We start from the raw sequence: 23,459 nt of genomic DNA on the forward strand, positions 1-23,459 counted from the left end.
TTGCCCCTGAACAGGCAGTTAACCCCTTCATTGAAAATAATAATTTGTTCTTAACTGACTTGCCTAGTTAAATAAAGGTAAACAAAAAAAAAACTCACCAAGACAAAGCCTATTCCCTCTCAGGAAACTATAAAGATTTGTCATGGGTCCTGAGATCCTCAAAAGGTTCTACAGCTGCAACATCGAGAGCATGTTGGTTGCATCACTGCCTGGTACGGCAATTGCTCGGCCTCCGACCGCAAGGCACTACAAAGGGTAATGCGTACGGCCCAGTACATCACTGGGGCTAAGCTGCCTGCCATCCAGGACCTCTACACCAGGCGGTGTCAGAGGAAGGCCCTAAAAATTGTCAAAGACTACTACTCCCGCATGGCAAGCGGTACCGGAGTACCAAGTCTAGGACAAAAAGGCTTCTCAACAGTTTTTACCCCCAAGCCATAAGACTCCTGAACAGGTAATCAAATGGCTACCCGGACTATTTGCAGTGTGTTCCCCCCAACCCATCTTTTACGCTGCTGCTACTCTCTGTTTATCATAAATGCATAGTCACTTTAACTATACATTCATGTACATACTACCTCAATTGGTCTGACCAACCAGTGCCCCAGCACATTGTCTAACCGGGCTATCTGCATTGTGTCCCGACACCTACCACCCGCCAACCCCTCTTTTACGCTACTGCTACTTTCTGTTTATCATATATGCATAGTCACTTTAACCATATCTATATGTACATACTTCCTCAATCAGCCCGACTAACCACTGCCTGTATGTAGCCTCGCTACTGTTATTGCCTCGCTACTGTATATAGCCTCGCTACTGTAATTTTTAATTGTCTTTTTACTGTTGTTTTTATTTCTTCACTTACCTATTGTTCACCTAATACCTTTTTTGCACTGTTGGTTAGAACCTGTAAGTAATTTCACTGTAAGGTCTACCCCTGTTGTATTCGGCGCACATGACAAATAAACTTTAATTTGATTTGGAATGGCGGAAAAAAGGGATATGGTTTGTTAAAGAAGAATGGTAGAAAGTGTAAGCAGAGGGAGCTGAAGACAGGAGGAGAAATGGAAGTGAATGAGGGTGAATAATCGGAGGTGGTATGTGTGGTATAGATATCGGAGACCGAGGTATGAACCAAGGATCAGGAGGTAGGTGTGGTATAGATATCGGAGACCTAGGTATGAACCGAGGATCAGGAAAAGATGAGTCTGTGAAAGTAGGAGTGAAGTTTATGGAAAAAGTGGACTCTTTCCTTTTGGCTGATCCATTTGTGGTTTCACGGTCGGTGAAAAAAGAGTTGGGTAATGTGGAATCAGTGAGGGTAACCAGAAATGGTCCACTGATAATTGTTTGTGTTTCTGTTGGTCAGAGGGAGCTCGAAGTAAAACGAATGAGGGCAAGAAAAGTGAATTGTTTCGTTCTCAAGTAAAGGGCACCAATGAAAGGAGTGATAACTGGGGTAGCAGTAAATAGAAAAGTTGACCAGCTGAGGGGAAAGATTCCCTGTGTATGTGATGCTCGTCGTTTCATGCGACGCAGACAGGGTGGCGAGAGTGAGGAAACAGAAGAGTCATTGTCTGTTCTTTTGAGTTTTGAAGTTGAGTCTTTGCCTGACAAAGTGAAGTTAGGATATTTAAGTTAACCTGTACGAGCGTATATGCCGAATACATTACGATGTAACAGTTGTCAAGCTTACGGGCATGTGGCAGCATTGTGTAGGAGGGAGGGTGTGAGAAATGTGCAGGAAGGAATGATACAAAGGAATGTGTAGTATTGGGGAAAGTAGTGAAATGTGTTAATTGTAGGGGTGTCCATGGAGCTGGGTGTAATATTCATATGTGTAAACATACTGAATTGTAATTGGATGCATTTTACCGCCATATGCTGTGCTATGATTGGTTAAGACCACCCAAATGGTTAGGTCATGGGCAGTTTGATCCTGGTTGGCGATACGTGAACATACCAGTTATAGCTAGCTAATAAAGAGCTACGTTAAGAAATATCCTGTAGTACTGCATTTTATTATTTTGTACAAAGTGTGCAAAACAAGACACTGGGGGTCAGAAATGTCCCGTGCGAGAGTGGCAGGTGAGGATTCCAGGGTTAGAGTAGTGCAGACGTTGTCATATGCTGAGGCAGTGAAGAAAGTAGAGGAAGTTGGGTTAAGGGGGAGGAGTGGTGAGAGTAGTAGAGATATACCAGTACAGCGGGACAGGCCAAAAAGTGCTATACGTTTCAGTAAGATAGGATTTTAAGCATTTATAGCAATGGTTATCAGCTGTGCTGCAGGGATGGAATGGAAGTTGCAGAAAATGGAGGTTGTGGTGGCAGATGCAGAGAGGTATTTGGGTGTGCAAGACTTGACATCAGAAGAGTTACAGGGTGTGTTAAGGGGTGATGTCCCATCCTTTCAGGATGATGGCATGAGGTAGGAATAAATACATTTAATTAGTGGAGAAGGGTGGTGTTAATTTTATTTGATATAATTTAGAAATTAGTGAGTGTAGTGTTAGATGGTAGGGTATTTATTTAGTACATTTACATTTTTCAAGAAAAGTATAAGAGAGTTGTACTCCAGTCTTGTAGGTGGCGGTAATGCAACAAATTGGATGCCAACCACCGTTAAATCGCATTGAAGAAGAATAAGAAGACTTCCAATTAAAAGCGAGTGTATTTTGTCCTTACTAGGGAACCGTAGGCATTTGTATCATTCTCCACTACGACCTGTGGTTTGTGCTATCTGACGTGAGATAAGCACCGGTGGAAAGCTAGCAGTCTGAACTATGGAGCAGATACATGATATCCAGGTCGTTCCGTGCACCAACTCCAATTATCTGAAACCATTCAGGGTGCACTATAACCAGGTGAGTCAAAATAGCTCACTCGCGTCTGAATCTAGTCTGAATTCCCGGACGCATTCATTTCTATTGCTAGTAGCCCAACCCCCATTATTTTCTCCATTGCTTTATTGTGCTGCTTCAACGGCATAACCTTCATAAAAATACAGTACACCATATTTCAGTGACACTTATGGACTTAGCTATCTTAACTTTGCTTCACCACTGCCACCAAATATTTTCTCTTAGCATGAAATGTAGATTTTCAGGCAAGTAGCTAACATATCAGTTACTGTCTCATGAGCATATGCTTTAGCTAACTAGCAACCTAGTTAAGTAACTGGCTAGCTTGTTGGAAATGTACAACCTGATGCTTAGCTACACTATCTACATGTCTCCTGTGGTTGTTGTTGCACGTTGAGCGTTAGCTAGCCAAGTCATGTAATGTCAGGCCTTGTTGGGATGTGTCAAACTAGAGATGGCCTTGCTAGTTTGATAGTGATTTTATGAGGTCGGATGTTGAGCATTTGGTGCTGTGCTGAGCTTGCAAACCCATTTTACTTTCAGTGATATATTTTAATATATCTAGGGAACCCACACAAGTCCACTTATGTATAGAACCCACCAGTATTTTATGGCCCACAAATTATCTTGTGAAAATGTTCATCTACCTGAGTCTTTAATCTAAAGGGCAGCTAGCCCCTCGGGAGATAAAAGGCATGTTAGGATAGCTTTCTAGTTAGCTACATTGATTCCACTAGTAACTGTCCTCTTAGGTACGTACAGTAGCTAGTTGTTTGGAAGATGGATACACTTTAACTAATTGCTATTAGCAATGTGATGTTCAAGACGACCATACTTTTATGGTTGATTGTATGTTTGTTGATTAGGAAATAGGTCTGGTCACAGGCAATTAGGCTATTCATATTTAGCTACTCATAATAACACAATTGGAACCAGGTTTTGTGGTCGTTGTTTCAGTATGATATGTTGGATAAAGGAATACTAGACTCCGTAACAGTCGTTGCCATTCTTGAATTAGGCTGTTACCACTTTCTGGATCGAAAGCTATGCTCAGGTCAATCAATAACATGCATGTAGGCTTCTAGAGACTGGGCAAAGGCTGGGCCATTGCCTCCTTTGACACTTTCCTTCAGGAAATGTGGAATTGTTCTGCTGTGATTTCTTTGGCAGTGAGACTCTTTGGGGAAGGCAACGTTTCATCACATTCACTCAACCTTTCCTGAGATAATGACATTTCTCCTTCTGTGGATTTCATGAAGGGCATTAGGCACTGTTTCGGCAGGAGGGCACCTGTAGATATTTCCGTCCCAAGTGTTCTCCCCATCTGGGCTTGTGGTCCTGGCATAACGCTTCTTGTTATTGAGTGTGGAAGTGTTCTGCTTCTCTGGCCCATTGTTGCTCTTTAGGTGTTTGTGAGTCATAGGCTGAATGACCACTGTTGAGCCCTATTGGTATGGCATTTTTTCCCCATCCGTTGTGTTATAGCAGAGACTTGATACTTTAAGTAGGGCGTTAAAGGACAAAATGAAACTTTGGTTCTGGTGTTATACTTTGTATTGTTATAGAGAAACTTCTCATGAACACAACACTTTTTTTTGATTTCATGAAGATAGGATTTGCCATTGCTGAGATCTTATTTTCAAGTTATCTGAAAAGATCAACAAGGTTGCAGACAGGTAAATGTTAATCCTAGTTAATAATTTCACCATCACCTGTCTGGATTTTTTAATTCAACATGTTTTGTCCAATATCTCAAGAGAGGGGGGTCATATTGTAATTAAATTGATTAAAAGTAAAGTACAATTTATGAAATAGAAATGCTATATTATGCAAATTAGGCACTACAGAATATATATTTACAGTAATTTAAGCCCAAAAATTTGAAGTAGGGTGGTCATATTAACAGATGTTCATGCTTTATGCAAAACTGAGTTACAATTCATTACATTTGATTAATTTGTTATACAACTTTGCAAATTATATATGTAATATGCTAATTAGTCTGTACGGAATAAAAATAGAAATACAGCATGTTACACCCATTCATTTAAAGTAAGGTGGTCACATCATTAACATATATTTGTGTGTGTGTGTGTGTGTGTGTGTGTGTGTGTGTGTGCGCGCACACCAGGGGTATTAGCAGTGTACATATAATTGCCAGGGCTCTAGAAGCACCTTTTTTACAAGGAGCCCGTGGGTGTCTGTAAGCCGGTAATAGACGGCTTTTGACTGTAAAAATAAATAGAAAATTGGCACCAGCCAAGTGTCCAGGATGAGAGGGAAAATCCCATTGTGAAATAATGCTTTTTTTAGCCTATTCATTGAAGGAAATACCAGTTGATGTAAATACATTTGACTGGTTATGCTTATCGTTCTATTGGTTCATTTGCATCATTTAGTGGAATTAAATTGGCCAGTTTGTATATTCTTTATGTATCTTATTTATCAGATGTGCATAGCGTACAGAGAGCCTTTGAGCAGAAAATGAAGGCCAATGGTGACTTTAAAACAGTTTAATGGCTGTGATAGAAAACCTGAGGATGGATGAACAACATTGTAGGTACTCCGCAACACTAACTTCAGGGTAATAAAGAAACGGAATGGAGGTAAGCACAGGCCAAATCCTAGAGGAAAACCTGTTTGTCTGCTGGGAGATGAATACACTTTTCAGCAGGACAATAACCTAAATTACAAGGCCAATATACTTGAGTTGCTTACAAAGAAAACGCTGAATGTTCCTGAGTGGCCTAGTTACAATGTTGACTCTGGCAATGATCAACAACCATCTTGACAAAGCTTGAAGGAAGGCCGATTTGCTTGTTTGAATTTGATCACTTGGGGCAAAGTCACAGACCCATATACTGCTTTTAGAGGATGTTTCTATCTCATCGGCCAAGGGTTGCAAGCTATCATCCTCAGTGGCAAGGGGCTCCTGCTGGGTCTCTGTCACTATTGCTCTGAAATTCGTAATGCTCCTAAGGACCAGAGTCACTAGTTCTAGATTCCTGCTCGCTTTCAGAATCTCCCATTGACTCGGTTTCTCCATTACACTCTTGTCCTATCAACATGGACCCGGAGGCGTCCACAGCCTCATTGACTACTTTTGAACTTAAACTGTGGAGGATCCAGACTGCAGTTCTCTGGTCATCACTGCCCCCATCCACATCTGGTAGTGGGTTTGGTTTCATTGTTCTGGCATCTGCAAAACTCTCCTCTGAAAGGATGGAGGGAACAGTTGTATCCTCTTCAGCCTCTCCAATCGGAAGAAAGTTCACAGGAAGTAAGAAGTTGCGGTGTACAGCCTTGCCCTTGTCTGTGGAAGGGTTGGCTACTCCGTAGATGTGCAGATCTGGGTTGCTCCAGCTGAAGACATAGACGGTAGATTCTCCCACACCTGCCAATTTCCGTTTGCCCCGTTCTTACTTGTTTGTTAAGAGAATTTTGTCACTGACCTCCAGGGTGCATCCTCTCACCTTGTCATATTTTCTTGCCTGCTTTTTTCTGTGCCTTCGATGTGTTTATTTGTGTGACATGCATGGCCTCCTGAAGATCTCTTTTGAAAGGAGTCTACAAATTTGCTGTAACCCAAAACGGTCTCGTCTCTCAGAACACTTCCAAACATGGTGTCGACCGGTAGCTGTGGGGTCCGCCCAAACATTAAGTAAAAAGGGGCGAACCCCGTCATCTCATGTACGGTACAGTTAAATGCAAACGTGAGAGTTAACTGTAAGGTTGCAAGATTGAATCCCCGAGCTGACAAGGTGAAAATCTGTCCTTCTGCTCCTGAACTAGGCAGTTAACCCGCCGTTCCTAGGCCGTCATTGAAAATAAGAATGTTTTCTTAACTGACTTGCCTAGTTAAATAAAGATTAAATAAAGGTGTAAAAAATAAATAAAAAAAATGGCCAAATCGGTGTCCAAAAATACAGATTTCCGATTGTCATAACTTGAAATTGGCCCTAATTAATCGATTAATCAGTCAACCTCTAGTTACTACTAGTACGTCAATACTCGCTCCATCCTTCGACCGAACAGAAATCGATACAGACCAACTCTAGTGGCGCACTTGTCTTAATCACTTCAAGAGAAGCTCTTACCTCACGTCTTCTTGACTTGCTCACAACACATCGTCTACATCTCATGGCCTAGTCTTTAACTTGTTCATCCATACCAACCCAAAATAACCTCTGTCTGAGGTGTAAGGTTCTTGCTTGACCTTGGTGTGCACCATCATCATGTGTTCCTTTCAACACATCTGCCTTCAAGGACAAAGTTACAAAGAACTGATAGCTCTTATTTCCAGTTTTATCCTTTGATTTCCTGTACAGTTTTCCATCCTTGTTTTCCAACTTTTTTCTGCACGTCCACTGTTTCATGTTCTCTTTCACAATGTATTGGTCTCCGTTTCCTTTCCACATAATAGGTAGCACGAGCCAATGTCTCATCTGCTTGCTGCTTCTCTTTGAGATCTCCTAGTCAAAAAGTGTGTAGCGCTGGGTAACCTCCCTGCAGCAGATGTTGGGATAGCTGCATCAGAGGGACAGTGCACATGGATATGATCCCCTTTCGGGACAAGCGGTTGTCTAGGAGTGCCTTCACTTCATCAGAGATCTCAGCTGACTTTGTACCTTGATGCGACCCTGTCATGCAACTGTTTGGTGAGACTTGGCAATTCACAGACAGCCGGAGTGTCTCTTGTACATTCTCTGCTGTGACGGGTTGAGTGGTACCATCCCCGACGAATGGTACACGGCTGAGTAAGTCTGCGGGTATGTTCTTTGGCCCAGGTATGTATTTCAGATCAAAGTCATACGGGGCTAGCTTCGCCACCCACCTCTGCTCACAGGCATCATGTTTAGGCTTTGTCAGTATGTGAGGGAGTGGGTTATTATCTGTCAGGACAGTAAACTGGGCTCCTTTTAGCCAGTGACAAAATGTTTCACATACGGCCCATTTCAATGCAAGAAACTCTAGACGGTGGGCTGGATATCTTGCTTGTGATTTGTTGAGGGATTTACTAGCAAAAGCAATGGGTCTACTTTTATTCTCACCCTCTGGGATCTGGCTCAAAACAGCACCTAGGCCATCAATTGAAGCATCAGTCGAAAGTATGAAGGGTTTACTAAGATCTGGGTGAGCTAAAACTACAGCATTTATTACAGCTGCTTTTAAGGTATCAAAGGCATGTTGACACTCACTCGCCCAGTCTTCAGGTGTCAGCCTCTGGGACGGCCTACTCTGAGTCTTGCCATTTATCTTTTGGTTTGGTTTTCTGTCCCGCTGTTAAACAGAACAGAAGCTTGGCAATTTTGAAAACCCTTTGAGTGGGAGTAATAGTTCATCATTCAGAGAAATGACTGGACCCTCTTCAGTCCAGGAGTTTTCCATCAATCTCCATGAGATCAGTGGCTGTCATCTCACTGATGGCTGTCACTTTTCCCACATCAGTCTGGATCCCTTTTTCAGATATCACATGGCCCAAGAATAACACAGATCGCCTAAGGAAGTGGCACTTTGGAGCAAGCTTCAAGTTGTTGTTTGAGAGTCTACATTAAACCAACTCCAACCATTCAAGTGCTTCTTGTTCACTTTTACCAAAGACCAGTAAGTCCTCTAGATTGACATCATCATCCTGGCAAACATAGCTGGGCTGTTGCAGAGGCCCTTAGCCCATCTGTTATATTCGAAAAGGCCAACTGGTGTGGTAACGGCTGTGTATTTACAATCTTCTTCGTGTATGGGAATATTGTAAAATCCCAATGTCAGATCCATTGTGCTGAAAAGACAGTTTCCTCCCAATCACGCCAGTGCTTCGGCTTGATTTGGTAGGGGCTAAGCATCCTTCTCAGTTCTCGTGTTGAGCGGAAATCTGTACAGATTCTGAGTTCACCATTTGGTTTCCAGACAATAACGAGAGGGGATGCACACTCACTATTCGATTTCCTGAGCATTTCATGTTCTTCCATTTCCTCCAAGGTTTGTTTCAGTTTTTTGCAAGTCACATGATGGCACTGCTGAAAGGAAGTCTGAAAGGCCTCTCATCTTTCAGTCTTATTCTATGCACGGTCCAATTTCCCTCTGGAAAATATGTTGTCATATTTCACAACCAGGTCTGCCATCTTGTTTTTCCATTCATCTGATACTCCACAGGAGGCAATGTCATCATCAGTCAGACCCATGTCTTTCAATACATCAGCATATGAGCGTTTCTCTGCCTGTTCAGTCGTGGTTCCAATGACGTTCTGTGCAACATCTTGTTAGTCATCACATTGACTGCAGCTGCTGTTTAACTCCAGGTCTTCCAATGCCAGCGTTGCATTACACTTCAGTGTAACTGGGCGATGTTGGACATTAACCAACCACCTTCATGTGGATCCATTTGTCACCCCACAGTGGGCATACAGTACGACCCACTAACACACTCCTCTGTGCTGCTCGGGACATTGTGGGCTCTACAATAACAGTACTGCCAATGGAAAATTGCCCTTTTCCTTTGTCTACCTCATACGAAGTGTTGATGTTTTGGGGATAGTGTCACACACTGGCTGAGAACAACAGTGGCAACTTTTTTTCCCGGCATTTTACGTATTTGCCAGTATTCTTATAAGTGTATCTGATTCATCAGAAAGGCCATTGGCTGGTTGTGATATTGCTTCCAATATCCCTCTACTTTTTTTTTGTTTCAGTACATTTGTTCCAATGATCACTTCATCAGTTTTCCCTGGCACCAGCATCTTGCAGTTCATTCATTTGATATGGAACTCATATTCACATTTTGGATTGACCTGTTGCCCTCCACATCCAATGAGTACTACAGGAGTGGACATTTTTCGAGCTTTCAGTTAAGACATGTTTTCGAAGCAATGTATGCTCAGCAGATTCAGTAACGTACAGGCCGTTGAACCACTATCAACGAGTCCTCTTAGTTCTACTGAATCCTGCACGGTCACTGGTACATAGAACAGACTTTCATTGCCGGTTATTCTCCGAGTAGGTTGATATATCACATTTTTGTTGCCTTAATTTTTCTCTTTGTATGAAGACAGTTCTATTTCAGGATCAGTTTCATTTATAGGGGCTGAGTTTTTAGCTGCACCTTTCCCCTCAAGGTGCAGACCTATTAGTTTAAAGCTGCACCTTTCCCCTCAAGGTGCAGACCTATTAGTTTAAAGCTGCACCTTGATTTTGTGGCCGCTGCCCGACTGGTGTCGCTTCTAACCTACTGCTTTTGTGGTCTATGGTTTGATGGCCAGGATTGTGACATTTGAAGAACATCTTTTACATATAGCACATGGGAAGGAGGGAGACAGCGGTGCAGTTCTGCTGGGCCCTCTTGCGTTGCGAGCAACGCTCTGGTTCATAATAAACCGGTGTAGCAGTGTTATAGGTTTTGTCATTGCCACTCTGAACTCCTTGAACCGCTGAGGTAATGATGGGGTGCTCTGAGCTCACCTCCTGTTTTTTGAATGTCTTCCTGGGGTGTCATTATGTTGTTTCCTCCTTGTAGCACATCTGTCATTTTGGTGGTTGTCTATCAATTTCTGAACTTCACCCACTGTCCATTTCTCCCTAGGCTTGCATCCGAATGCTGTGTACAGGTCATGATTGGGGCAGTGCTTCACAAACATCATGGTGACCGCATGACCCACGTCCTCCATCTGTCTGCCCTGTCTTTGTAGACATTCATTAGCTAGATCTGCTACTCGGTTAAGGCACACCCAGTAGTCTAAGCTACTCTCCCCCTGATAAGGTTTGGTTTCATAATCTTGAAGTGGCATAGTAGAGGAGATGGCCTCACCAAAATGCTCTTTCAATGTACTAAAAATAACCTCAGGGTCTCTGCTGATGTTTACAAGGGGGTTGCTGTAATTTTTATCTTGATTAAATCCTTTCCCCATTAACATTTCAATGATTTTATTACCTTGCTCTGGCGTTTTGTAACCTTTCTTTACCAAGTAAGTCTTCATCATTTCCTGCCACTCATACACATTACATTTATCTGTTCCATCACCTCTGAAAGTGGATGGCTCACCCATATCAGATTTCATAACAGTTTACCTTGTACCAGTCTGGCATGCACAATGGGACAGTGTTGGCGGCTACCTTGGATGGAGTGGTATTACTTGCTGACAGACTTGAAACAATACTTTGAACAATCTCTTGACCCATCTGTTTGACTAAATCAAACATAACACTGCTGCGTATGGTATTCATCATCATTGGAGTGATTTATCATCTCCATCACTCTGACGTGTTTGATCAATAACATCCTCTTGTTCATTTACTGACGTTACACCAGACTCCCGGTTAAAGTATGCTCTACCATTCTAGCTATCTGAGCCCTCCTACCAATACTGGGGTTTACAGTATCACAGTTAACTCCCCTAGGTTGTAAGTCCTCACCAGTGTTGGAATTGGCTAAACTTTGAACATTTAGATTAGAGGTCAACCTATTATGATTTTTCAACTCCGATACCGATTTATTGGAGGACCAAAAAAAGCCGACACGATTAATCGGACAATTTTTATTTGATTTTTTTATTTATTTGTAATAATGACAATTACAACAATACTGAATTAACACTTATTTTAAATTAATATAACACATCAATAAAAATCAATTTAGCCTGAAATAAAATGAAACATGTTCAATTTGGTTTAAATAATGCAAAAACAAAGTGTTGGAGAAGAAAGTAAAAGTGCAATATGTGCCATGTAAAAAAAGCTAACGTTTAAGTTCCTTGATCAGAACATGAGAACATATGAAAGCTGGTGGTTCCTTTTAACATGAGACTTCAATATTCCAAGTTAAGAGGTTTTAGGTTGTAGTTAATATACTATTTATATGACTATTTCTCTCTATACCCTTTGTATTCCATATACCTTTGACTATTAGATGTTCTTATAGGCACTTCGGTATTGCCAGTGTAACAGTATAGCTTCCGTCCCTTTCCTCGCTCCTACCTGGGCTCGAACCAGGAACACAACCACCCTCGAAGCAGTGTTACCCATGCAGAGCAAGGGGAACAACTACTCCAAGCCTCAGAGCGAGTGACGTTTGAAACGCTATTACCGCGCACCCCGCCAACTAGCTAGCCATTTCACATCGGTTACACCAGCCTAATCTCGGGAGTTAATAGGCTTGAAGTCATAAACCGCTCAATGCTTGAAGCACAGGAAAGAGCTGCTGGCAAAATGCACGAAAGTGCTGTTTGAATGAATGCTTACGAGCATGCTGGTGTCTACCATCGCTCAGTCAGACTGCTCTATCAAATCATAGACTTAATTATAACATAACAAATACGAGCCTTTGGTCATTAATATGGTCGAAACCGGAAACTATAATTTCGAAAACAAAACGTTTATTATTCTCGCATATACCCTGACTCTGCGGCAATGAATGCATGAGAAGTGACACAATTTCACCTGGTTAATATTGCCTGCTAACCTGGATTTCTTTTAGCTAAATATGCAAGTTTAAAAATATATACTTCTGTGTATTAATTTTAAGAAAGGCATTGATGCTTATGGTTAGGTACACGTTGGAGCAACGACAGTCTTTTTTCCGCGAATGCACACCGCATCGATTATATGCAACGCAGGACATGCTAGATAAACTAGTAATGTCATCATCCATGTGTAGTTAACTAGTGATTGATTGTTTTTTATAAGAAAAGTTTAATGCTAGCTAGTAACTTACTTTGGCTTCTTACTGCATTCGCGTAACCGGTAGGCTCCTTGTGGAGTGCAATGAGAGGTAGGTGGTTAGAGCGTTGGACTAGTTAACCAAAAGGTTGCAAGATTGAATCCCCGAGCTGACTAGGTAAAAATGTCGTTCTGCCCCTGAACAAGGTAGTTAACCCCCACCGTTCCTAGGCCATAATTGAAAATAAGAACGTGTTCTTAACTGACATGTCTAGTTAAATAAAGATACAAAAAATAAAATATCTGCCAAATCGGTGTCCAAAAATACAGATTTCCGATTTGGCTATTCTGATTAATCGGTCGACCTCTAATTTAGATTTTTATTTTTTTATTTCACCTTTATTTAACCATGTACGCTAGTTGAGAACAAGTTCTCATTTGCAACTGCGACCTGGCCAAGATAAAACAAAGCAGTGTGACACCGACAACAAAAGAGTTACACATGGAGAAAATGATAAAGCCAATAACACAATTAACAAGCCTATAACACAATAAACAAGTCAATGACACAGTAGAAAAAATAAAGTCTATATAGTGTGTGCAAAAGGCATGAGGGGGTGGGCAATAAATAGGCCATAGGAGCGAATAATTACAATTTAGCAGATTAACACAAGTGATAAATGAGCCGATAATGATGTGCAAGTAGAGATACTAGTGTGCAAAAGAGCAGAAAAGTAAATAAAAACAGTATGGGGATGAGGTAGTTGTAGATTGGGTGGGCTATTTAGATGGACTATGTACAGCTGCAGCGATCGGTTAGCTGCTCAGATAGTTGGTGGGGGGGGAGTCTCCAACTAAAGCGATTTTTGCAATTTGTTCCAGTCACTGGCAGCAGAGAACTGGAAGATAAGGCGGCCAAATGAGGTGTTGGCTTTGGGGATGATCAGTGAGATATACCTGCTGGAACATGTGCTACGGGTGGGTGTCGTTATTGTGACCAATAAACTGAGAAGGCAGAGCGTTACCTAGCAAAGAATTATAGATGACCTGGAGCCAGTGGGTCTGGCGACGAATATGTAGCGAGGGCCAGCCGACTAGAGCATACAGGTCACAGTGGTAGGTGATATTAAGTAAATCATGGATCAGAAGCATAGAATATAAGGAGTGAAAGAGACTGGGTTTTATGTCTGAAGTTAATGGTTCTCTGAAGAAAGACAGATGGCTTTGGAATGTGTTGGATGGACGGGAGGAAGTCACAGGATTGCTATAGGGGAAGCAGATGGACATCTGATAATTAGGTGAAGGAGGAGTTGAGGTCAGGAGGTCAGGTCAGATCCCCTGAAGGGGGTAATAAGGGTTTATTACTCTATTACCCTCTTACTGTGGAACCATAAGATGAGAGGTGAGTGTCTAAAGTGGGATATATATCTATCTGTGATGGTGAGATGTTTTTTGTTGTTGTCTGAATACAGCTGTGTCATCCCTTTGGGAAGAATTAAACTTTTCTAGTGTCTGAGTTGAATTTACTCTGAAAAATAAGAACCTAACACCAGTAAAAGTGGTGGATCACCATTGTGCTTGACCAGAGTACCTGGATTTTTTGGTGTGGGCATGTTATTCATGACGAATATTCAAATTGACTGTCTCTTGAAGTTGACGGCAGGTGTAGTTCTCTTCTCTGGAGCACTGCTGTATTCCCGGTGATCTTGTAGATCCGTGTCACGGCACCAATTTTGTAACCAACTTCACACAGCCCCCCCCAGAAGAAAGACACACAGACACCCACACTTCAGGTTGACTCAGGTTTTCATCTGCAGTAAAATATATCAAACCGTGATGACAGGCATTGACAGGACGGTCACATTCACATGTTCACTGGTTAGGTAGGACACAAGACATCTTTTAGATAGGAGCAACAGTAATGATACATGCACTCAACGTGAAGTGATATTCATCCATAAATACAGAGCACAACTACAACCCTTTTTATATTTATTAAGTGAATGTTTATATGAAAATAAACATTCACTTAATATTTCAATAAATCACCTGCTAGCAATAGCTATCGTGACATTGTAGTGCAGTGGCCTACATTGCAAGTTAGCTCGTCATTAACATGGCTAGCTAAGCCAGTAAAAACCTGGTTAACTTGCCGAATTAGGTGTTAAATACATTAACAGCAAAATAAATATATACAGTTGAAGTTGGAAGTTTACATACATGTTGCCAAATACATTTAAACTCAGTTTTTCACCATTTCTGACATTTTATACTAGTAAAAATTCCCTGTCTTAGGTCAGTTAGCATCACCACTTTATTTTAAGAATGTGAAATGTCTTTCTTTCATCAAATTCCCAGTGGGCCAGAAGTTTACATACACTCAATTAGTAGCATTGTCTAACTTGGGTCAGATGTTTCAGGTAGCCTTCCATAAGCCTCCCACAATAAGTTGGGTGTATTTTGGCCCATTCCCCCTGACAGGGCTGGTGTAACTGAGTCAGGCTTGCACACGCTTTTTCAGTTCTGCCCACAAATGTTCTATAGGATTGAGGTCAGGGCTTTGTGATGGCCACTCCAATACCTTGACTTTGTTGTCCTTAAGCCATTTTTGCAACAACTTTGGAAGTATGCTTGGCGTCATTGTCCATTTGGAAGACCCATTTGCGACCAAGCTTTAACTTCCTGACTGATGTCTTGAGATGTTGCTTCAATATCTCCAAATATTTGTCATTCCTCATGATGCAACTTATTTTGTGAAGTGCAGCAGTCCCTCCTGCAGCAAAGCACCCCCACAATATGATGCTGCCACCCCTGTGCATCACGGTTGGGATGGTGTTCTTTGGCTTGCAGGCCTCCCCCTTTTTCTTCCAAACATAACGATGGTCATTAAGGCCAATGATTTCTATTTTTGTTTCATCAGTCCAGAGGACATTTCTCCAAAAAGTACTATCTTGTCTCCATTTGCATTTGAGAACCGTAGTCTGGATTTGTTTATGGTAATTTTGGAGCAGTGGCTTCTTCCTTGCTGAGCGGCCTTTCAGGTTATGTCGATATAGGACTCGTTTTACTGTGGATATAGATACTTTTGTACTTGTTTCCCCCAACATCTTCACATCTCAACATCTCTGGGAAACACAACACGTCTCCCTCCTGAGCGGTATGACAGCTGCTTGGTCCCATGGTGTTTATACTTGCGTACGATTGTTTGTACAGATGAACGTGGTACTTTCAGGTGTTTGGAAATCTTTGCTGATTTCTTTTGATTTTCCCATGATGTCAAGCAAGGAGGCACTGAGTTTGAAGATAGGCCTTGAAATACATCTAGAGGTACACCTCCAATTGACTCAATTATGTAAATTAGTCTGTCAGAAGCTTCTGAAGCCCTGACATAATTTTTGGGAATTTCCCAAGCTGTTTAAAGGTACAGTCAACTTAGTGTATTTTAATTTCTGACCCACTGGAATTATGATACTGTGAATTATAAGTCAAATCTGTCTGTAAACAATTGTTTGAAAAATTACTTGTCATGCACAAAGTAGATGGCCTAACCGACTTGCCAAAACTATAGTTTAACAAGAAATGTGTGGAGTGGTTTAAAAACAAGTTTTGATGACTCCAGCCTAAGTGTATGTGAACTTCCGACTTCAACTGTACATAGTCACATTCGCTATTGACTTTAGGATATATGAACCCGTTTTCCAACCACTTTATGCAGTTTTTATATACAGAGGAAGGAGACACGATCCTGCTCTCAGAATATCTCTGACTGAGGAGCAGGCAGACCAACTTCCCAAATAGGGGAGAAGCACTCAAAACCCACTAGTTGTTCTTTCAAAGAAAATAATACAAAAGTGGTAAGTCCGAAGACCTCTTCTATTACCAACCTTAATAAAATGGCAGCAAATATTCTTATGAATTCAGCAACACATAATGAAAGGTAACTTTATTTATATCACCCCTTTTCCTGAAGTGAATGGTTTCACCCACTACTCTACTCGCGAACTGCGGCATTCTTTGATATCTACATTGCGTGCGAGGTTGATGGAAACTCTACATTTTCATTTTGTCACACTAAGCTAGACAGAAAATGCTACCTGCTCCCATAATAGGCGATCAGCAATTGATACTAACTTCAATCTACTAGCCCTATAATGAATTTTATTTTGAAATTTCATCTGATGGGTTCTTTGAATCAGTACACCACACACACACACGATATCTAGCGGCATACAGTATCTGACAGCCACCTAGCTAGAATTGACATGCACCCCTACTGAAATCTCAAAAGCTCAGAACGTATTCATACCTCTTGACTTATTCCACATTTTGTGGTGTTACAGCCTGAATAAATAAAATGTAAATCTCACTCGTCTGTACATAATACCCAATAATGACAAAGTGAAAATATATTTTTAGACATTTTAATTGTGATTTTTTTTATTCTTCCCCATTTGATTTACCCAACATTCGTAGCACTTTGAAGGTGCGTAATATATGTTTATTAGCACCCCTTGTTGGATGGAGATTTGATTTGAACAGACCTCCAGGCTGTGTAAGGGCTATTTGACCAAGAAGGAGAGCTGGAGTGCTGCATCAGATGACCTGGCCTCCACAATCACCTGACCTCAACCCAATTCAAATCAAATGTTATTTGTCACATACACATGGTTAGCAGATGTTTAATGCGATTGTAGCGAAATGCTTGTGCGTCTAGTTCCGACAATGCAGTAATAACCAACGAGTAATCTAACCTAACAATTTCACAACAGCTACCTTATACACACAAGTGTAAAGGGATGAAGAATATGTTCATAAAGATAATGAATGAGTGATGGTACAGAATGGCATAGGCAAGATGCAGTAGATGGTATCGAGTACAGTATATACATATGAGATGAGTAATGTAGAGTATGTAAACATATTAAGTGGCATTGTTTAAAGTGGATAGTGATACATTTTTTACATGTATTGCAGCAGCCACTCAATGTTAGTGGTGGCTGTTTAACAGTCTGATGGCCTTGAGATAGAAGCTGTTTTTCAGTCTTTCGGTCCCTGCTTTGATGCACCTGTGCTGACCTCGCCTTCTGGATGATAGCGGGGTGAACGGGCAGTGGCTCGGCTGGTTGTTGTCCTTGATGATCTTTATGGCCTTCCTGTGACATCAGGTGGTGTAGGTGTCCTGGAGGGCAGGTAGTTTTCCCCAGGTGATGCGTTCTGCAGACCTCACTACCCTCTGGAGAGCCTTACGGAATGTGGGCGGAGCAGTTGCCGTACCAGGCGGTCATACAGCCCGACAGCATGCTCTCGATTGCGCATCTGTAAAAGTTTGTGCTTTTAGTGACCAGCCAAATTGTTTCAGCCTCCTGAGGTTGAATAGGCACTGCTGTGCCTTCACCACACTGTCTGTGTGGATGGACCAATTCAGTTTGTCCGTGATGTGTACGCCGAGGAACTTAACTTTCTACCCTCTCCACTACTGTCCCGTCGATGTGGATAGGGGGGTGTTCCCTCTGCTGTTTCCTGAAGTCCACGATCATCTCCTTTGTTTTGTTGACGTTGAGTGTGAGGTTATTTTCCTGACACCACACTCCGAGGGCCCTCGCCTCCTCCCTGTAGGCCATATCTTCATTGTTGGTAATCAAGCCTACCACTGTAGTGTCGTCTGCAAACTTGATGATTGAGTTGGAGGCGTGCATTGCCACGCAGTCGTGGGTGAACAGGGAGTATAGGAGAGGGCTCAGAACGCACCCTTGTGGGGCCCCAGTGTTGAGGATCAGCGGGTTGGAGATGTTGTTACGTACCCTCACCACCTGGGTGCGGCCCGTCAGGAAGTCCAGTACCTAGTTGCACAGGGCAGGGTCGAGACCCAGGGTCTGTGGACCTTTTGTGGCGGTAAGCAAATTGGAGTGGGTCTAGGGTGTCAGGTTGGGTGGAGGTGATATGGTCCTTGACTAGTCTCTCAAAGCACTTCATGATGACGGAAGTGAGTGCCACGGGGCGGTAGTCGTTTAGCTCAGTTACCTTAGCTTTCTTGGGAACAGGAACAATTGAGATGGTTTGGGATGAGTTGGACCGCGGAGTGAAGGAAAAGCAGAGGGATCTCAGTGGGAACTCCTTCAAGATTGTTGAAAAAGCATTCCAGATACAGCTGGTTGAGAGAATGCCAAGAGTGTGCACAGCTGTCATCAAGGCAAGGCAAAGGGTGGCTACTTTGAAGAATCTCAAATATAAAATATATTTTGATTTAACACTTTGGTTACTACATGATTCCATATGTGTTATATCATAGTTTGTCTTCACTATTATTCTACAATGTAGAAAATAGTCAAAATAAAAAATTGAATGAGTAGGTGTCCAAACTTTTTTTTGACAGGTACTGTATATAAAATGCTTCTCATCCGTAGACGGCGCTCTTACTGATGTGTAGCTACTTTTCTCCAGTACGTTTTGCTTGTAAATGTCCAAACTCACCAAAAATTACTTTAAGTATCTACTACTTGTATAACTTTTTGAGCTAGATTGCCAGTCTTTAATTTGTTTTTCATTGTTCGCAATCTGGTAACAGATGCCCAATTAGCTTTTTTTTGCCCCTTGTGTACTAAGACGGCAATACTGTAAATCCCGCGATGAAAGGCCGGCATGACTATATGAAAATCTGGATACCGCCCTATCCTAGTTAATGGATTATTTGATATCCATCCGAGCCCACCAACATGTAGAACAATTAACTAGATCCTAGCACAGTTCTTTCAGAATGTGAATGTCATTCATGTATTGCTTTTGTGTCGTTCACAGAATGGGACAAAGAAATCGTGGGACTTCATGCGAACTCATGACAGGTGAGCTTTTATCTGCCATTGACTCGTTTCGTTGTTGATAAGAGAAACTCCGTGCTAGAGATGGGGTGTACTCACATGAACACACTCAAACACACTCTTTCAACTACCTCGCTGTCAGCTGAGAGGAGTCTTCAGATGTGAAGACCACATGCCCATCCCCCCCTTCCCAACGCATTCCTATACCCTTCACTTTGACTTGCTACCTAATAAACTAACAAAATATAATATTGAGGCCATTTCCTTGAACTTGGGAAAGCCCAGACAATTTCTCTCTTCAGTCAGTATAAGCTCTAGGCATTTCTTGTGGAAATTTAAAAATCTGAGGTATAAGTTGACACTATTGTACCTAGGGACATTTTTGGCCGATACCGATATTTTCCTTGCCAAAAAACCCGATACCGATATTAAAACATTTAGCGGCCTTTTAAGCATTATTGTACAGTTAAATAGTTGAAACGCACAAACTGACAGTTAGTTTGTTGGCATTTACGTATATCCCCATTACCAGTAAAACGAATTTCTTTCATTTGCTGTGCTGTTTCGTTGTTCATTTGTTAAGTCGTTTCATTCTCAACCAAGATTTCATTTACATTTCAAGCAGTGAGGTTTCAGCTCTTTGTCCGTGGCCTCTTCCTCGGTGCGCACTGTCACTGTGTCCATTTCCATCTTGTCCTGCTGTATCTGTAACATTTCACGTAAACCCTGTTTCTTGTCTGCATCGAAGTAGCGGTCCTTGTACCTAGCATCGAGCATGGTGGCGACACAGTAAAGCGGCTCAGAGAGAATGCCACCGACTCGCTTGTTCACAGCCTCTAGTAGAGTACATTCGGCAGTTTTGTTGAGCAGGCGTTTCGTGAAGCTAATAGCAGTGAATCCCATAGCAAGTAGCTCATGGATGTGCGTTTCAACAATACTATGTAACTCCGGTAGAGCCGATTAGAGCTAAGCACAGAAACTCTTAGAGAATAACCTGGTTCAGTCTGCTTTCCAACAGACACTGAGAGAAAGTTACCTTTCAGCATGCCAATAACCTGAAATATAAGGCCAAATATGCACTGAGTTGCTTACCACAGTGTTCCTGAGTGGCATATTTACAATTTTGACTTAAATTGGGTTGAAAAATCTATGGCAAGACTTAAATGACTCTAGCAATGATCAACAACCAACGTGACACCGTTGAATATTTTTTTTTTTAAGAATAATGTGCAAATATTTGTACAATCCAGTTGTGCAAAGCTCTTAGACTTACCCGGAAAGACTCAGGGGTGTGAATACTTAAGTAAATGATTTTTCTGTATTTCATTTTCAATACATTGGGGGGTGTAGATGGTTGAGGGGAGAAAAATAATGCATTTAATACATTTTGAGTTGGCTGTAACAAAATGTGGTGTAAACACTTTCTGAAGGCACTGTATATACTTTCGAAAAAATTATTTGGTTATGTTTCTAAAGGTATTGTGTAACTGATTTATTTTAATGTTTTTCAATGAACACAATAGCATTATCCTGAGTTAGTCTACAGTAACAATCTGCTACTGTGTGCATGGAACAGCAGTTATTCTGGGAAAAAGGGATATTTTGAAATATAACTAAATGTTATAGGTCCCAGTTTTGGGACTGGTGTGGCAGATAATAGTTCCTGTAACAGGATAGATGATGAAACGGGAGAATGTGGCTTCTCTTTCAAAGGTTCTTTCAATTATTTTATTCAACATTCTCTAGTGCAAACTGTCTTTCTGTCTTTTCATTGTATTTCAATGTTTTCTTGTTTTTTTTGTCTTTAATCTCACATCCCTGACATTACTTCATACACATATCAAACATGCATCAATTTACACATAAAAAATATTAAAATCCAATTCACATCCTCCAAATCTTTACATTTGTACCCCAAACACTTAACTTGAATTTGCCTGTTAAGGCTATAATTATGAAGTTGATTGTTGCCCACTCTAGCCCCATAGGAGACTGTAAAACATGAAAGCCTTTAAAGACTGGTATAACTTCAAATTAGTTAACGTAAACTCACTCACTTTTGTACATCGCCTTGGTCCGTGCAATTGACCTTATTTTAGTGCCTCAAAAACGTAATACTTCCAGATCAACTGTAATGTCAATACCATTGTAAAGCACAATTTCTCCCCTTTCCAACAAAATCAATTACATGACCTAAACGCTGCCCGTTTCTGCATAATTCAAGCAGAGCCCTGTCGGGTCTTTTTGAAAATGGCACATGGGGAAGCGAAACTAATGCGTGATAGTGAGAAGGAGAGATGTGTGGAAAAAAAGCAATTTTCCCACTCGATCTGTCCAACTTATCACCTTATCGCCTCAAATGTAAATAAAACACTTTAATGAGTTTATATAATGTGTCATTACATACCTATTTGAAGGTTTGTGTCGAATTTGAATCGGGTTTTTAGGGTGGTGCTAAAGTGATCTTAGAAGTAAACAGCGGCTTTGAGAATGATGATCGCAGCTTTTCTAACATTTACAGTACAACAATTACAATGTTCAACATCGCCGTTACAAAATTAAATTCTCTAAACCCTTAGGATATTTTTAGGTGTGTCTTTTTCAAAAAATAAAGATGTTAAGAAGTAAAAAAAAATCTAAATGGAAGGACTGCATCGCAATTTCATTTTACGCTCAATGTGTGTTTTCTGTCCTGTAAGAAGTTATACAATTACTATGTTCAAAACCGTTACATTCACTTCAACAGGCAAGTTCCAAAACTATATTCTGGTATCCAGGCTGGCTCACATCTGGCCGTGATTGGGAGTCCCATAGAGCGGCGCACAATTGGCCCAGCGTTGTCCGGGTTTGGCTGGGGGGGTGGGCCGTCATTGTAAATAAGAATATTTCTTAACTGACTTGGCTAGTTAAATAAAGGTTAAATGTACAAATAATAAAAATAAAAAGTTAATAATCTGTCTTTTTGCACTTTACTGACCTCCCAGATTTGGGACTGCTGCAGCAGATAATTTATCCTGTGTTACAGGAACTTATGAAACGAGAGAACCGTAGTGCCAGATCGCATATAGTGCCAAGAAAACACGTCTCACTGCCTCCTACTGGCCAACAGTAGTATAAATTCATCGCAATGGCGAGAACTTGGACTGACATTTCGGTAAAAGCATTCTTCCCCAATGAAAATAAACAATACAAACACAAATGTAACTGTACATTTAGTGTGCGTCACACTAATCTCTTTTGCAAAGATAATAGTAACTTCAGGCCAGTTAATATTCTACCTCTGGTGTTGAAGGTTGTTAGTGTGTAGCAGAGTAACTGATTGTCCACCTCAACAACATTACACTCCATGCAGTTTGGCTTCAGAGCGAAACACTCCACAGAAACAGCCCAACTGCTCGCTTCTGAAAATAAAGTCCAAGGGGGCATTGTTGGGGCTGTGTTTCTGGACCTAAGGAAGGCTTTTGATACTGTTAACCATGAGATTCTCATCACAAAATTGTCCAAGTTCAACCTTTCCCCTGATGAGCGATGGATGAAATCATACCTTGAAGGCAGAACTCAGTGTGTCAGAGTGAGCAATAAGCTGTCGCCCACTCTTAGCTATGATGTGGGCGTGCCCCAAGGGTCAATACTGGGGCCCCTCCTGTTCAGCTCGTACATTAATGACCTGCCTTCTGTCTGTACTTGGTCTGAAGTTCAAATGTATGCAGATGATGCGGTGATACATGTGCATACAAACAACAAGCTGCACACTAACTCACCAATGTAATGGTCCAGGTTACAAGGTGGCTCAGTGACTCATGTTTGCATCTTGATGTGAAAAAAACTGTCTGCATGTTGTTCACAAAGCAGGCAACTGATGCTACTGAGCCAGATGTCTGTGTCAAGGGAGAAACTCCAGGCGGTATCTGATTTCATACTTATCATACTTGATTCCAACCTCTCTCTGTAAAAGCAGGTGAAAAAGTTAACTCTAACCAAATTCAACCTAGCTAATTTCCAATGTATACGAAATTGTTTGACTACAGAAGTAGCTAAACTGTACTTAAAATCTGACACTCCCCCACTTAACATATTACTTGACTAGTTGGGACCAAGATTGTTGTACAACAATAAAACCCATTCAGTCTGTCTA

At 41.4% G+C, this 23,459-nt stretch overlaps 1 protein-coding gene across 1 annotated transcript in view; it reads left to right on the forward strand.

The window, feature by feature from the left end:
* The first annotated feature begins 2,693 nt into the window (after positions 1-2,693).
* Positions 2,694-23,459, forward strand: part of LOC139406935 (uridine diphosphate glucose pyrophosphatase NUDT14-like) — a 54,468-nt gene continuing 33,702 nt past the window's right edge. Inside the window, exons 1-2 of the mRNA XM_071150100.1 lie at positions 2,694-2,867; positions 19,305-19,348. Coding sequence (XP_071006201.1) covers positions 2,787-2,867; positions 19,305-19,348 — 125 coding nt within the window. The 5' untranslated portion in view covers positions 2,694-2,786. The remainder of the gene's footprint in view (positions 2,868-19,304; positions 19,349-23,459) is intronic.

This window comes from Oncorhynchus clarkii, chromosome 4, assembly GCF_045791955.1.
Source record: "Oncorhynchus clarkii lewisi isolate Uvic-CL-2024 chromosome 4, UVic_Ocla_1.0, whole genome shotgun sequence".
NCBI lineage: Eukaryota > Metazoa > Chordata > Actinopteri > Salmoniformes > Salmonidae > Oncorhynchus > Oncorhynchus clarkii.